The sequence below is a fragment of the Cherax quadricarinatus genome, chromosome 52 (assembly GCF_038502225.1).
Source record: "Cherax quadricarinatus isolate ZL_2023a chromosome 52, ASM3850222v1, whole genome shotgun sequence".
In the NCBI taxonomy this organism is placed as follows: domain Eukaryota; kingdom Metazoa; phylum Arthropoda; class Malacostraca; order Decapoda; family Parastacidae; genus Cherax; species Cherax quadricarinatus.
Window position 1 is genome coordinate 31,008,592 of NC_091343.1, and position 14,367 is coordinate 31,022,958.

The following is a 14,367-nucleotide window of genomic DNA, read 5'->3' on the forward strand; positions in this document are numbered from 1 at the left end:
TCCCTCACACCCACCTCCCTCACACCCACCTCCCAGACGTATAAATAAAATCAGTAACCACATACACAACCGCATTCACCACCATCTGACTCATCCCACCTATATCTAAACTTAACACCCTTAACACCCCACCTATATCTAAACTTAACACCCTTAACACCCCACCTATATCTAAACTTAACACCCTTAACACCCCACCTATATCTAAACTTAACACCCTTAACACCCCACCTATATCTAAACTTAACACCCTTAACACCTGTAACCCTTCCCCACCCACTAACCTAACTACCCTACCTAACCATACCCTCACAGCTTCTAAACAATTACAAAAATACACCACATGAAAAATAGTCTCGGAACATCCACACGCTTTGCACTCCCCTCCCTCCCTTAGTCTCCTATTAAATAACACAACACCAGACGGCAAGATTCCATGTAGAAACCTAAACATTACCTCCCTTACACCTGGTTTAATACGCAATTGCCGTAAACATTTCCAGATATTCCCCCACGCATACATGGGATATGCCCCCTCAACTGCCGCCACCACAGACCCACCCCCACCCTCTCAAGAATCCTCAATTTAAAGGCACTTCGGATCCCTCACCATCATTAAAACCCGCAACATGGCCTCACCAATCATTAAATCCTTACCCCCCCACCATCGCTGCATATCCATACGCATTCTAGCCCCCCTCTCCTCTCCCCCACCTCCCTCAAATAGCCGCGTTTTAGATACTCATCATACGCTTTTCTGAAGGTATAAGCCCCCCCCCCGGCTAACGGGAAGCATCACCACCCCTCTACTTAGCCAGTCACAACCCGATCCCCATATAAATCGGAAAATCCCATGTTGCAGCCGTTGCACCTCTCGCCGCCTCAGTGGGTATATTGCCACCACGTGCCATATCTTGCTACACAACAGGACGTTCGTCACAATGGCCCTCTGATGCAGCATTAGCTACTCCGTCCTCAAACCACCCAATCTTTTCAATACCCCATCCACGGTGCGCATCGAATTGACCTCTTGCGCGACCCTATCATTCTTAGCATACACTATCCCACAAATCAAGAGCTGATCCACCACACTCCACCCGCGCCCTACAGTTCCACCTCTATTTACGTTATTGCCTAGGTCCATATACTTAGACTTTGCCACATTAATTTCCATCCCAGTAGCCTCGCCAAACACATCTACCACCTTTCCTACCTTGTGTAAATCCTTCTCATCCCTCACCAATACAGTTGTATCATCCACATAACCCACAATACCCGGCCGACCCTCTCGTTCTTTACTAACCCCTCCACTTGCGATACTCCACCTAACTGCCCTATAAAAGGGATCCTGGAGGCACGCAAACAATATTTGCGACAGAGGGCAACCCTGTCGCAAACCCCTTCCCATCTGAATGTTAACACCTAGCCTTCCATTAACCTGTACTCTCATAGATGCTCCCTGATACAATGTTTTCGCCCAAGATATAATTTCCCTCCCGAATCCCTGCCAACGCATGAACCTCCATAACGCCTCCCTCTCTACACTATCGTAAGCCGCTCTCCAATCCAATGCCAAAACACCACCACCCCCCAACTCCCCCTCTGCTCTATAAAACTTCTAATAACTCCATGCCCATCATACATTGTCCTACCCGGTACCCCATATTGTCCTCTGTCAATTACTTTACCTATCCCCTTTTTTATTCTATTCCCTAAAATTCGTGCAAATAACTTATAATCGCCACACATAAGCGATATTGCTCGGTAATCCTCTACCGTAGTCTGTCCACCTTTCGGAACTAATACCATGACAGCAGTCCTTTGCTGCTCGCTCATTTCCCCATCATCCTTCATTACATTGAATAACCTAACTAAAAATCCTCTCAATACTTCCCAATTCCTAACGTAAAAATCATTAGGCAACCCATCTACACCTGGCGCCTTACCTAAACTTGCACCAGACAAAGCATGCGAAATCTCACTTTCCGTGATCGGACCTTCTAATGTTACCCTATCTGTACCATCAATCTCACATTGCACAAAACCTCCCATTTCCTTTAAAGCCTCATCTTTAAAGCCTCATCTAAACCATGCATCTAGATATCCACTCATACCCTCTGTCGTCACTAATACCTGCCACTCCCTATACCCTTCCATCCCCACATGAACAGTTAATCCCATCATCTCCGTCGCCACTCTTCTCTTACGCTGTCGCCTCAACACGCATGCCGAAGGCCTGTCACCCCATAACACCTCTTCCAGCCCAGCCAAAACTCGCGCGCCATCAAATCTTTCATTTTGCAAATCCCTAATACGCTCCTTTAATCCCTCAATATCGTCCACCGGATAACTAGCACTCCCACGCTCGTAGCAAGCTCTCAACTGCCCCTCAAGATAAGATTGATACCCATACTTCAACCTGGTATATTCCCTCCCACTACGAATATTAAATTCCTTAATACGAGATTTCGCCACAGTCCCACCAACTAACCAGATCACCATTCCCAGGCGCCTCCTCCACCAACTCCTCCCACAATTGAACAAATGACTGTCGAGACTCTTCTTCCTGCAACAACTTTACATTCAACTTCCAAAACCCCTTACACCTTCTTGGCAACCCCTCCCAACATATATCCACCAAAACACCCCTGTGATCAGAAAATACTACATCCATTACCCTCACACTATGTATTACGACTGTCCTGGGCACGTACAATCGATCGAGCCTAGCCGCATACCCACGCTTAATAAATGTGTGCTCCACCACCTCACTTCCCCCAACATCAATCAATCCTACCCCGGATAACAATTCTCCCAATATTCTCAAACAATGCCCTGCCCCCCTCGGTTCAACATCCTTACTCCTTATCACACAGTTCCAATCACCTCCTATCACAGCAACCCCCGGCAATCCACGCAAATAATATACCAGAACGTCCCTCACGAATTTATTCTTTACCCTTACATCTCCCTCTGCCGGACCATACACACACACCAACGTCATCTGTACCTGACCCCATAACCCATCCACACGAATCGCCTTCCCCTCTCCCCCCTTACTATGCCTGACAACCAACGGGCTAGTTTCTTTCACCAAAATGGCCACACCTCCTTTCAATCTGACTGCATGCTCAACATACACATTACATCCATCCACCTTCAACTCATAACCCGGTCTATAATTGTGCTCCTGCAAGAACACAACGTCAACATCATGACGCACCAAATATTCCCTAAACCACTCACACTTTCTCTGAGACCTCAAGCCATTGATGTTCAATATCAGGCACTTAAAACCGACAAAGGGGGTTTCCCTCTTGACACTACCGACTTATCACCTGAACGTTTCATTGCACCCTTTTCCCTACCCCCCCCCTTTCTGGGCACACTTGCTCAACCCCTGCCCCTGAGTGCCACTTGAACCTCTCCGCATGGCATCCGCCCATGTTTTCTTCCCAGGCCGTTGTGCGGGCGTAAGCACGTCGTTGGAATCAGAAAGTACTGCTGCGCGCTTACGCGTCGTACCCTCGACCTGCATCAAGTCATCCAGCGCAGTGCCATGATGAACCTCCACCTCCACAGTTCTCACCAACTGGGCATCCTTATCACACACTTAAGGCCGAGCTGGCATCACCACGCCCTCCTCAACTGCAGACCCATGATCCAGGTCTGTACCAACATCCTGACAAGGACGCTCATTGCCCAAAATGTTCCCAAACGTCGACACTATCGACGTTTCCGCATCGCTACCATTCACTTCCGCGATGACCTCATCCAGCACTTGTACAACGTCCAGGGAAGTGATGTCTTCCCCCCGCGTAGCCCCTGCCATCTCCTTTTCTTCGGCCCTCTCAACCTCCTCACTCCATGTCAAACTCTGCTGAGGCAGAGTCGAATACGGCTGATCTCGATCCTCTCTCCTTTCCTCCATATCTCGTTGCTGCTGGTCCTTATCACCACGTCGTCTTTCACATTGCGCAGCCAGGTGATCATACGACCCGCACAAACGGCAAGTGCGTCGCTGCCCAGCGTATATCACAAAAACATGAGTCCTGAAATCTTCCATCACCACGTACGATGGAATAGGATGTCTGAGCGTCATCTTGACAGAGAATGTGCCCTCAGGTATCCCCACATACGGGCCAGCTGACCACCTTATTGCAGTGACCGTATGTATTGTGCCGTATTTACACATAGTGAACCGGATATCAGATGCATCCGCCTCAAACGGCACATTCATGATCTTAACCCATGTGTAATAGCTGGATACATCATGCAATCTCACCGTCACAGCATGATTAACTGGTATGGCCACTTCTTGAAACTTATTCACCACTGTCTCATACACATTCGCCGAACTAAATTTTACAAAAATCCTCTTCGTACCGTTCAGTGCAAGTCCACAAATCTCCTCAGTGGCTATTCCGTAGGTATCTCTGATGATTGCAGGCAGAAGCAACTCCATTGATGGCCCCGTTACAGCTCCACTGGTTAATTCAATGCAGACAGTATTTACCCTGAGCCGGCTAGCCTGCGCCATGTTTGTGAAAATAATACTGCCACCAGACAACTCCAGGGGGCAGCAGCAGCACACGTCCTCTCCACTCAAGGGTTGAAAGACGAATGGTCACACCTCCCCCAGTCCAGTCAGTAGCAGGCGATCTACAGCTCAAGGTGCATTGCTTGGAAGTCCTCTGTTGTTACAGAGCCATATTTCCTTAGATTATACTTTAGGTGCTCGTGGGCGACTCATCCGTGTATTACGTCAAATATCAACTATCTGATACCTTCACCGGTGATCTGATAACCACTGCATAATAACTAGCAGCTTCATCCGTGTCATCGGAAATGAAACCTTAAGGTCCTGTACATAGTAATTTGTAAATATAATTGCGCACTCGTAACATAAGAGAGGAAACCTTAATATTTTGTTATTGAAATGTTCTAAGGAACAATATATTAAAGGCCATAATTTTTTACTTATGATTTTTTGACTCCCAATAAAAGTAGTTAGAACTTAATCACCTTTTTGTACCTCGACAGTCTGTAAAGTTAAAATGAGGATAAGAGGGCAATAATATATATATATATATTATATATATATATATATATATATATAATATATATATATATAATATATTATATATATATATATATATATATATATATATATATATATATATATATATATATATATATATATATATATATATATATATATATATATATATATATATATATATATATATTAGCAAGAACTAATTTAAAATTGAGTCTTTTCTAAAATTTTCTCTTATTCGTTTAAAGATATATTTTCTTTCGTATATGATAATGTAAAAATTAATAATTTTGTACCAAAAGAACCTTAGAAAACTTGCCTAACATTATTACAAGCGCAACTTAAATAAGCCTAATCCAACTAAATATATATTGAAATATACATTTTCGTTAGGATCAGAATGATATTTGCAAAATTATTGAATACAGTGAAGTTAATTGTTTTTCTGGGATTTTCTTCTATTTTGGTAATATTATTGAAAACTTCTGAAATATATATATATATATATATATATATATATATATATATATATATATATATATATATATATATATATATATATATATATATTACCCAACAAAATCTGTTTTGACAAATTTTCTTTTTCAACTGTTTTTGTAAATTATTATAGATCAGTAAATATAGTGAAATTAATGTTATGATTTTCTTAATTGTACAGACACTTACGATCTTACGAGAGGTTCGTGGTCACTGGGTGTTCCAACTGAGGTGTATCTGGATTCACTCTCTACTTCGGAATACGACGATACAAACAACATTCATACTCCGATGACTGATAATGATTCTTCCATAACACAGAAGCATACATCTCTCTGGTCAAGTACAGACTGGTCTTTTTTATATGGGCGAGAGCCTCTGCCACGACACTCCATGGGTGTCCTGGTGGTAGGACCACCTCACTGGGTGTGTATGGCTGCTAAACAGGTAAGGCTTCATAAATTTTTCGATCATTTTAATAATATTAGCGAAAAATAATGCAAACAAAAGAAGAAAGGCGGTAAATGGTATTTTTTTTTAGAGGCAAAGCATGTATGGACGACATACTTGTAACCCATCTACGACCTACTTGCATAACGCTGTTAGTTTTATATTAGAATTTAACGTTCAACTACAACGATTCCAGTCTCGGCGTATGTTCATCTGAACACTCCCTTCAGTCCTTATTTCTTTAGTTAATTTTTAATTTCTTTCGTAAATTGTGAAACAGATTATCTTATAAAAGAGATAACCATAATACGTTTATTGGGTATAATTTACAGTCTTGTAATATGTTATCATGTAGGATTTTTCCAGTTGTAATCAATATTCATATACGTGAAATGTTCAATGAAATCTGCAAATAAAACGTAATCATTTATCCAGAATTATGAAATACATATTAATACATATGAAACACACAATAATCTTTCCATCTTAAAAGGAAAATATATTGATATTGTTTATTCATTTTAAAAAGTTACTAATTATAAATTGGTATTTAGTTTGCTATGAGTTTTCTGTGGCTGCGTTCACTGCTGGTGTATTTTTTGTTTCCTCTCTACCTCCCGCCCCTACATGGACGTTACTGCTTCCACCAGTATTTACTGACAATGTGTCTTGACTCACGAAATTGTAATGACACGATTACGAACAAACCATACCACGGGCGGGGCTTGAACCCGCAGTAGAGAGTTAACTTCTGGTCACAATGGTGAGCATGTAAACCTTCCTATGGTGTATAAATATACCTTGATGGATGAATCTTATTGTAGCCAGCTGGCCCAGTGGCTAACGTGTCGTTCTGGAGTTTTACGACTCAGTATTGCGGGTTCAAGCTCCGCCCGTGGTACAGTTTTTTTCATTAGGTTACTGTGGAATCCAGTCCTAACAATAAATCAGCAAACTTACCTTTAGTTAACCGGTGAGAACATTTCCTTAATCCGTTACAAGTTCTTCGGGTCACACACACAACTCTTTCAGATGATAAAACATAGCTTTAGGCACAATGGAAATAAGTCACTCTGTCTGACTTCTTTGGGTTATCCCAGGTTCTCTACACATATGTTGTTATGTACGAAATTCTGTGTAACTGTATTTGTGTGTACCTGAATAAACTTGCTTGTCTTGTGTGCACATGAATGCTTGGATTATAATTAAAAGTTCGTCAAAAGAATTATCATAGGCAGAGATATCGTCTAAATAATTTCTCAGTCATTACAGTTTACTTAAGCGTCAGAGTGCGTCTTACACTGTGACTGTGAATAACTTGAATGGTAGTACTTAGTCATAACATAACTCGTCATATAGTGATATTTTTAGTTTTCTCTCGGAAGTTGTGCTTGGTAATATGCTTGTTTCCTGGCCAAGCTGACATTATTTTTTTCCAGCTATCTCATCTTGTTCGTTGCAAAGGATTGATATATATCTTACCCGAAGATAATCAGTAAATAGACAGATTTTTTTCCTGTCTGCCTTATAATTAAAACAACTGAGGTAAGTAGCAGTTGAATTCTCAGTGACTCTCTTCTTCAGTATTTCTTCAGTTAACTCCTGGATGGTTTTCTTCATATATTCATTATGTCGGTATTTTGACATGAACCATTTCAAGACGAGTCATAAGATAAACATACCGGATGCACACATTCATATCTAATTCACTAGCATCAAAAAAAAAAAAAACTGATCAAATATAAACAATGGATGCAGTTATTCCACTCCAAATGATTCAACAAATTCATATTCATATCTTGCAATTCTAAAATAATCTAATTATTTTATTCAGGTTTCCTGGGCATGATCAGTATATGGAAATGTGATATTATCTAATAAAAGTCCATTTACACAGTTTCTCACTATTAGCTCAGTATATTGTAAATTAGAAAATATCTACACACGTGACAATTTCGATATTGCGACCGATGAAATATCCCGAAATGGGAGGTACATTAACGAATATTCAGAGGATATCGCATTAGACGATTTGAAATGTCGCCTTCAGTTGTGTAATCAGAAACAAACACTGGTATTCTAGACCTTCCTCCTGATGTGGTGTCAACTAACCAATATGAACTCTGAGTCTCAAATTGATTTTATGATTAGTAAAATTAATTGTCCATTCTTCTATAGAAATTTCAGAAAAACTATGAATAAATCGTGAAAGATTTTTGACGCTGAACTTCCCATTTATTATGAGCAATGTTATTCTTAATCAATTAAATTTTTCTCATTTTATTACATATTTGAAAATAATCCTGTGTCCCAATACCTTTCAGGAACAGCAATTAAATGGCTAAGTGAAGTGATCATCACACAGGACCTTGATGAATCTCGGCAACTTATATGTTAAATCAGCGACCTTCTTAAGAATGCAACGTTGTATTACATATTTTAATGTGATGATCCTCTTTGCCCACTATGTTTTATATTCTATATGAAACAACTCATGAAACTGCCTATATTTATAACGTTATTAACACAATGATTCTCAGGATGACGCTTGAAAACAAGTGAAGGAGAAATTTTCAACTTTCTTGTTATGATTTGCTTGTGACTGAGACGGTTTAGCAACAATGAACTTAGGCAAAGTAGAACAGAGTCGCTACATATACTCGTATATTTTAAAAGAAATCATGAAATTATTTGTCTTCGTTATAACTTAATAAGGACACCAAGAATGGTTTAGGAAGACCTGTTATAGGACAGAGTATAAGAGGGATAGAAAGAAGATGGAGGACTGGTGTAGGATAGAGAATAAGAGGGATGGAAAGAGCGAGGAGGAACAAAGACTAGGATAGGAAAAACCAATGAGAGTTGTTATTGTAGAAAGGAAGAGATAGGTAATAAGGTTGTGTCCTGACCACTTTCACTGCCATATAATAATATTTTTTTACCTAGTGATTCGTATAGGAAAAGATTTACAATATCTAGTTACAGAAAACTTTATAATTAATCATGAAATATTTCTTTACTTTCAGCTTCTCTCTAGAAAAGTATTTGGAAGTGTAAGTGTTGACTTATTTTAAAGTGTAAGTATTAACTTGTATGAAAATTTAACGATTTTATATGCTATGAATTTGGAATTTTAAGTGTTCTTGTAAACAAGTAAAACAACAACAGTGAGAATACTGCTAAACAAATTTAGTAAATAAACTTCAGTTTTAAATCTAATGATCAAAGTTTTTCATCAACACTTGGTTCCCACCATATAAATTATAATATTTGGTTCCCACCATATAAATTATAATATTTGGTTCCCACCATATAAATTATAATACTTGGTTCCCACCATATAAATTATAATACTTGGTTCCCACCATATAAATTATAATACTTGGTTCCCACCATATAAATTATTATACTTGTTCCCACCATATAAATTATAATATTTGGTTCCCACCATATAAATTATAATACTTGGTTCCCACCATATAAATTATAATACTTGGTTCCCACCATATAAATTATAATACTTGGTTCCCACCACATAAATTATAATATTTGGTTCCCACCATATAAATTATAATACTCGGTTCCCACCATATAAATTATAATACTTGGTTCCCACCATATAAATTATAATATTTGGTTCCCACCATATAAATTATAATATTTGGTTCCCACCATATAAATTATAATACTCGGTTCCCACCATATAAATTATAATACTTAGATCCCACCATATAAATTATAATATTTGGTTCCCACCATATAAATTATAATACTCGGTTCCCACCATATAAATTATAATACTCGGTTCCCACCATATAAATTATAATACTTGGTTCCCACCATACAAATTATAATACTCGGTTCCCACCATATAAATTATAATATTTGGTTCCCACCATATAAATTATAATATTTGGTTCCCACCATATAAATTATAATATTTGGTTCCCACCATATAAATTATAATATTTGGTTCCCACCATATAAATTATAATACTCGGTTCCCACCATATAAATTATAATATTTGGTTCCCACCATATAAATTATAATACTCGGTTCCCACCATATAAATTATAATATTTGGTTCCCACCATATAAATTATAATATTTGGTTCCCACCATATAAATTATAATACTCGGTTCCCACCATATAAATTATAATATTTGGTTCCCACCATATAAATTATAATACTCGGTTCCCACCATATAAATTATAATATTTGGTTCCCACCATATAAATTATAATACTCGGTTCCCACCATATAAATTATAATATTTGGTTCCCACCATATAAATTATAATACTCGGTTCCCACCATATAAATTATAATACTTGGTTCCCACCATATAAATTATAATATTTGGTTCCCACCATATAAATTATAATACTCGGTTCCCACCATATAAATTATAATACTCGGTTCCCACCATATAAATTATAATATTTGGTTCCCACCATATAAATTATAATACTCGGTTCCCACCATATAAATTATAATATTTGGTTCCCACCATATAAATTATAATATTTGGTTCCCACCATATAAATTATAATACTCGGTTCCCACCATATAAATTATAATATTTGGTTCCCACCATATAAATTATAATACTCGGTTCCCACCATATAAATTATAATATTTGGTTCCCACCATATAAATTATAATACTCGGTTCCCACCATATAAATTATAATACTCGGTTCCCACCATATAAATTGTAATACTTGGTTCCCACCATATAAATTGTAATACTTGGTTCCCACCATATAAATTATAATACTTGGTTCCCACCATATAAATTATAATACTTGGTTCCCACCATATAAATTATAATACTCGGTTCCCACCATATAAATTATAATACTCGGTTCCCACCATATAAATTATAATACTTGGTTCCCACCATATAAATTATACTTGGTTCCCACCATATAAATTATAATACTTGGTTCCCACCATATAAATTATAATACTTGGTTCCCACCATATAAATTATAATACTCGGTTCCCACCATATAAATTATAATACTTGGTTCCCACCATATAAATTATAATACTTGGTTCCCACCATATAAATTATAATATTTGGTTCCCACCATATAAATTATAATATTTGGTTCCCACCATATAAATTATAATACTTGGTTCCCACCATATAAATTATAATACTTGGTTCCCACCATATAAATTATAATACTTGGTTCCCACCATATAAATTATAATATTTGGTTCCCACCATATAAATTATAATACTTGGTTCCCACCATATAAATTATAATACTTGGTTCCCACCATATAAATTATAATATTTGGTTCCCACCATATAAATTATAATATTTGGTTCCCACCATATAAATTATAATTGGTTCCCACCATATAAATTATAATATTTGGTTCCCACCATATAAATTATAATTGGTTCCCACCATATAAATTATAATACTTGGTTCCCACCATATAAATTATAATACTTGGTTCCCACCATATAAATTATAATATTTGGTTCCCACCATATAAATTATAATACTTGGTTCCCACCATATAAATTATAATATTTGGTTCCCACCATATAAATTATAATATTTGGTTCCCACCATATAAATTATAATATTTGGTTCCCACCATATAAATTATAATATTTGGTTCCCACCATATAAATTATAATATTTGGTTCCCACCATATAAATTATAAGATTTGGTTCCCACCATATAAATTATAATATTTGGTTCCCACCATATAAATTATAATATTTGGTTCCCACCATATAAATTATAATATTTGGTTCCCACCATATAAATTATAATATTTGGTTCCCACCATATAAATTATAATATTTGGTTCCCACCATATAAATTATAAGATTTGGTTCCCACCATATAAATTATAATATTTGGTTCCCACCATATAAATTATAATACTTGGTTCCCACCATATAAATTACAATATTTGCTTCCCACCATATAAATTATAATACTTGGTTCCCACCATATAAATTATAATATTTGGTTCCCACCATATAAATTATAATACTTGGTTCCCACCATATAAATTATAATATTTGGTTCCCACCATATAAATTATAATACTTGGTTCCCACCATATAAATTATAATATTTGGTTCCCACCATATAAATTATAATACTTGGTTCCCACCATATAAATTATAATATTTGGTTCCCACCATATAAATTATAATACTTGGTTCCCACCATATAAATTATAATATTTGGTTCCCACCATATAAATTATAATATTTGGTTCCCACCATATAAATTATAATACTTGGTTCCCACCATATAAATTATAATTGGTTCCCACCATATAAATTATAATACTTGGTTCCCACCATATAAATTATAATATTTGGTTCCCACCATATAAATTATAATACTTGGTTCCCACCATATAAATTGTAATACTTGGTTCCCACCATATAAATTATAATATTTGGTTCCCACCATATAAATTATACTTGGTTCCCACCATATAAATTATAATATTTGGTTCCCACCATATAAATTATAATACTTTGTTCCCACCATATAAATTATAATAAAATTCGTTTCAGAACATATTATTTTTTCATAATTTTTCACTTTTATTAACCTTGTTCTTGTAAATCTTTGCTTCTCTATTCTCAAACCAAGTTTTCTAAGGTTCTTTTGGTACAAAATTCTTAATTTTTACATTAACATAATGAAAAAAAAATATCTAAATGTTTGAGAGAAAGTTTTAGAAAGGACTTAATTTTAAATGAGTTCTTGCTAATTGATGAATTTTACCTATTCGGCACGACATATAATATATATATATATATATATATATATATATATATATATATATATATATATATATATATATATATATATATATATATATTTATTTATTTATTTATATAGGGAAGTACCACCTCTATAGCTGGAATGGGCACCCTCATCCTCAGAGAAGACAATAAACGTAACTCAGGGAAAACTCAAGGTTCTCCCCGGAGCTGTTTAAATATTTTCTTCTCCTACCACCCCCTATATTTTATATTCTATGTGAACATTTATTAATAAACAGAATACATTTACAGTAAAACATAAACATGAATACAATGGCACAATGTATCAAAGATCATGAATTTCCTCCAGCTCCTCCGAGGCCGGACGTGAGCCAAGTATGCAGCAAGCATTTCCCCTTTGGATGGCCATGCTGAGGCACTGGAACATGAAAGTGGCTGCCCTTGAGTCCCTGGTGGTGTCGATGAGTCTGGAACCCGATTCTTTAAGGAAACGTGTGGCAATTTTTCCCCATGATCCCAAGGTCTCTGATCCCGCTGGGACAAATTGATACTGTTGGCTTATGTCCCTGTACTTGCTGATCTTGTACTCCTCCCTGTGGTCAGCAGCTCCTCCCTGTCGCCCCACACTGTGATGGATATAGGTGTCAGCCAGTGTGGACACACAGGTATAATCCCATGCTAAGAGCTTGCCATTCTTCCAAGGATAGATGGTGATCCCGTCGGGGCGGTTTGCTGGGTTGTGGGTATTGTTGGCTGCTAGTGAACGGGGCCCCCTCTCGGCTGGGCATCCAGCTGTAGCAAGTGTTCTCTTAATGATGTCGTTGACCTCATTGTGTCTTACATGCCAGCCCTTGGTTTTGGAACAGTTAAGACCATGTAGACCGTATTGGTCTGCTTGCGCTTCGCCGCAAATACACGTATATTCTGTGTGAATTGGGGCAGCAAGGTGCAGAGCCACTGCAATACGGAGGGTCTTAGGGTCGAGTCGCGTTCCCATTGCCGATATGGGAACTGTTTGGAGGAAGTCCCCGGAGTAAGGTGTGACCACAGCCTGGAGACAGGCAGTCTCCCTATCTGATGTTGCGGCCCTAAGCATGTTGGCAAGCACCTTTTCAGCGATCGGGCCATCCCAGCTTGACTGTTTGTGAGCCAGTGCTGCACTAGGGTTTGGTGCTGGAGCAGCAAGAGTCTCCCATTCAGTGATGGCACTGGCATAGCTAGGGCCTTCTATTCCTGCTGAGTCACTGAGGGTATCAGGAAGAATTTGACTTATCAACTCGTTTGATGCTATGGAAGAGGATAGGAAAGCTGGTAGAGCAATCTGGGAGGATCTGCGTACTCCCAGCCCTCCAAGCCTGACCGGAAGTGAGGCTTGCAACCACTGTCCATCTTCAAGGGAAATATTCATTACACTTTCTAGCATGGTCCTAAGGAGAGAGTCATATTCCTTGAGTTTTGGACTGCTGAAGGCAGAATTGTAATATTGGGTCAGCTCAATATTAGATATATGTTACTTAATCACATTTACAGATGGACACACTGATGCTGGCTCCAGTGGATGGAAATATCTTGGC

The 14,367-nt window shown here is 37.5% G+C and overlaps 1 protein-coding gene across 1 annotated transcript in view; it reads left to right on the plus strand.

Annotated features, from left to right (window-relative positions):
* The window catches only part of LOC128694087 (uncharacterized), a 74,538-nt gene that overhangs the window by 32,962 nt on the left and 27,209 nt on the right, over positions 1–14,367 (plus strand). The window contains exons 2-4 of the mRNA XM_070096003.1: positions 5,739–6,004; positions 9,034–9,060; positions 14,324–14,367. The exon at positions 14,324–14,367 is cut by the window's right edge and continues 67 nt beyond it. Coding sequence (XP_069952104.1) covers positions 5,739–6,004; positions 9,034–9,060; positions 14,324–14,367 — 337 coding nt within the window. The remainder of the gene's footprint in view (positions 1–5,738; positions 6,005–9,033; positions 9,061–14,323) is intronic.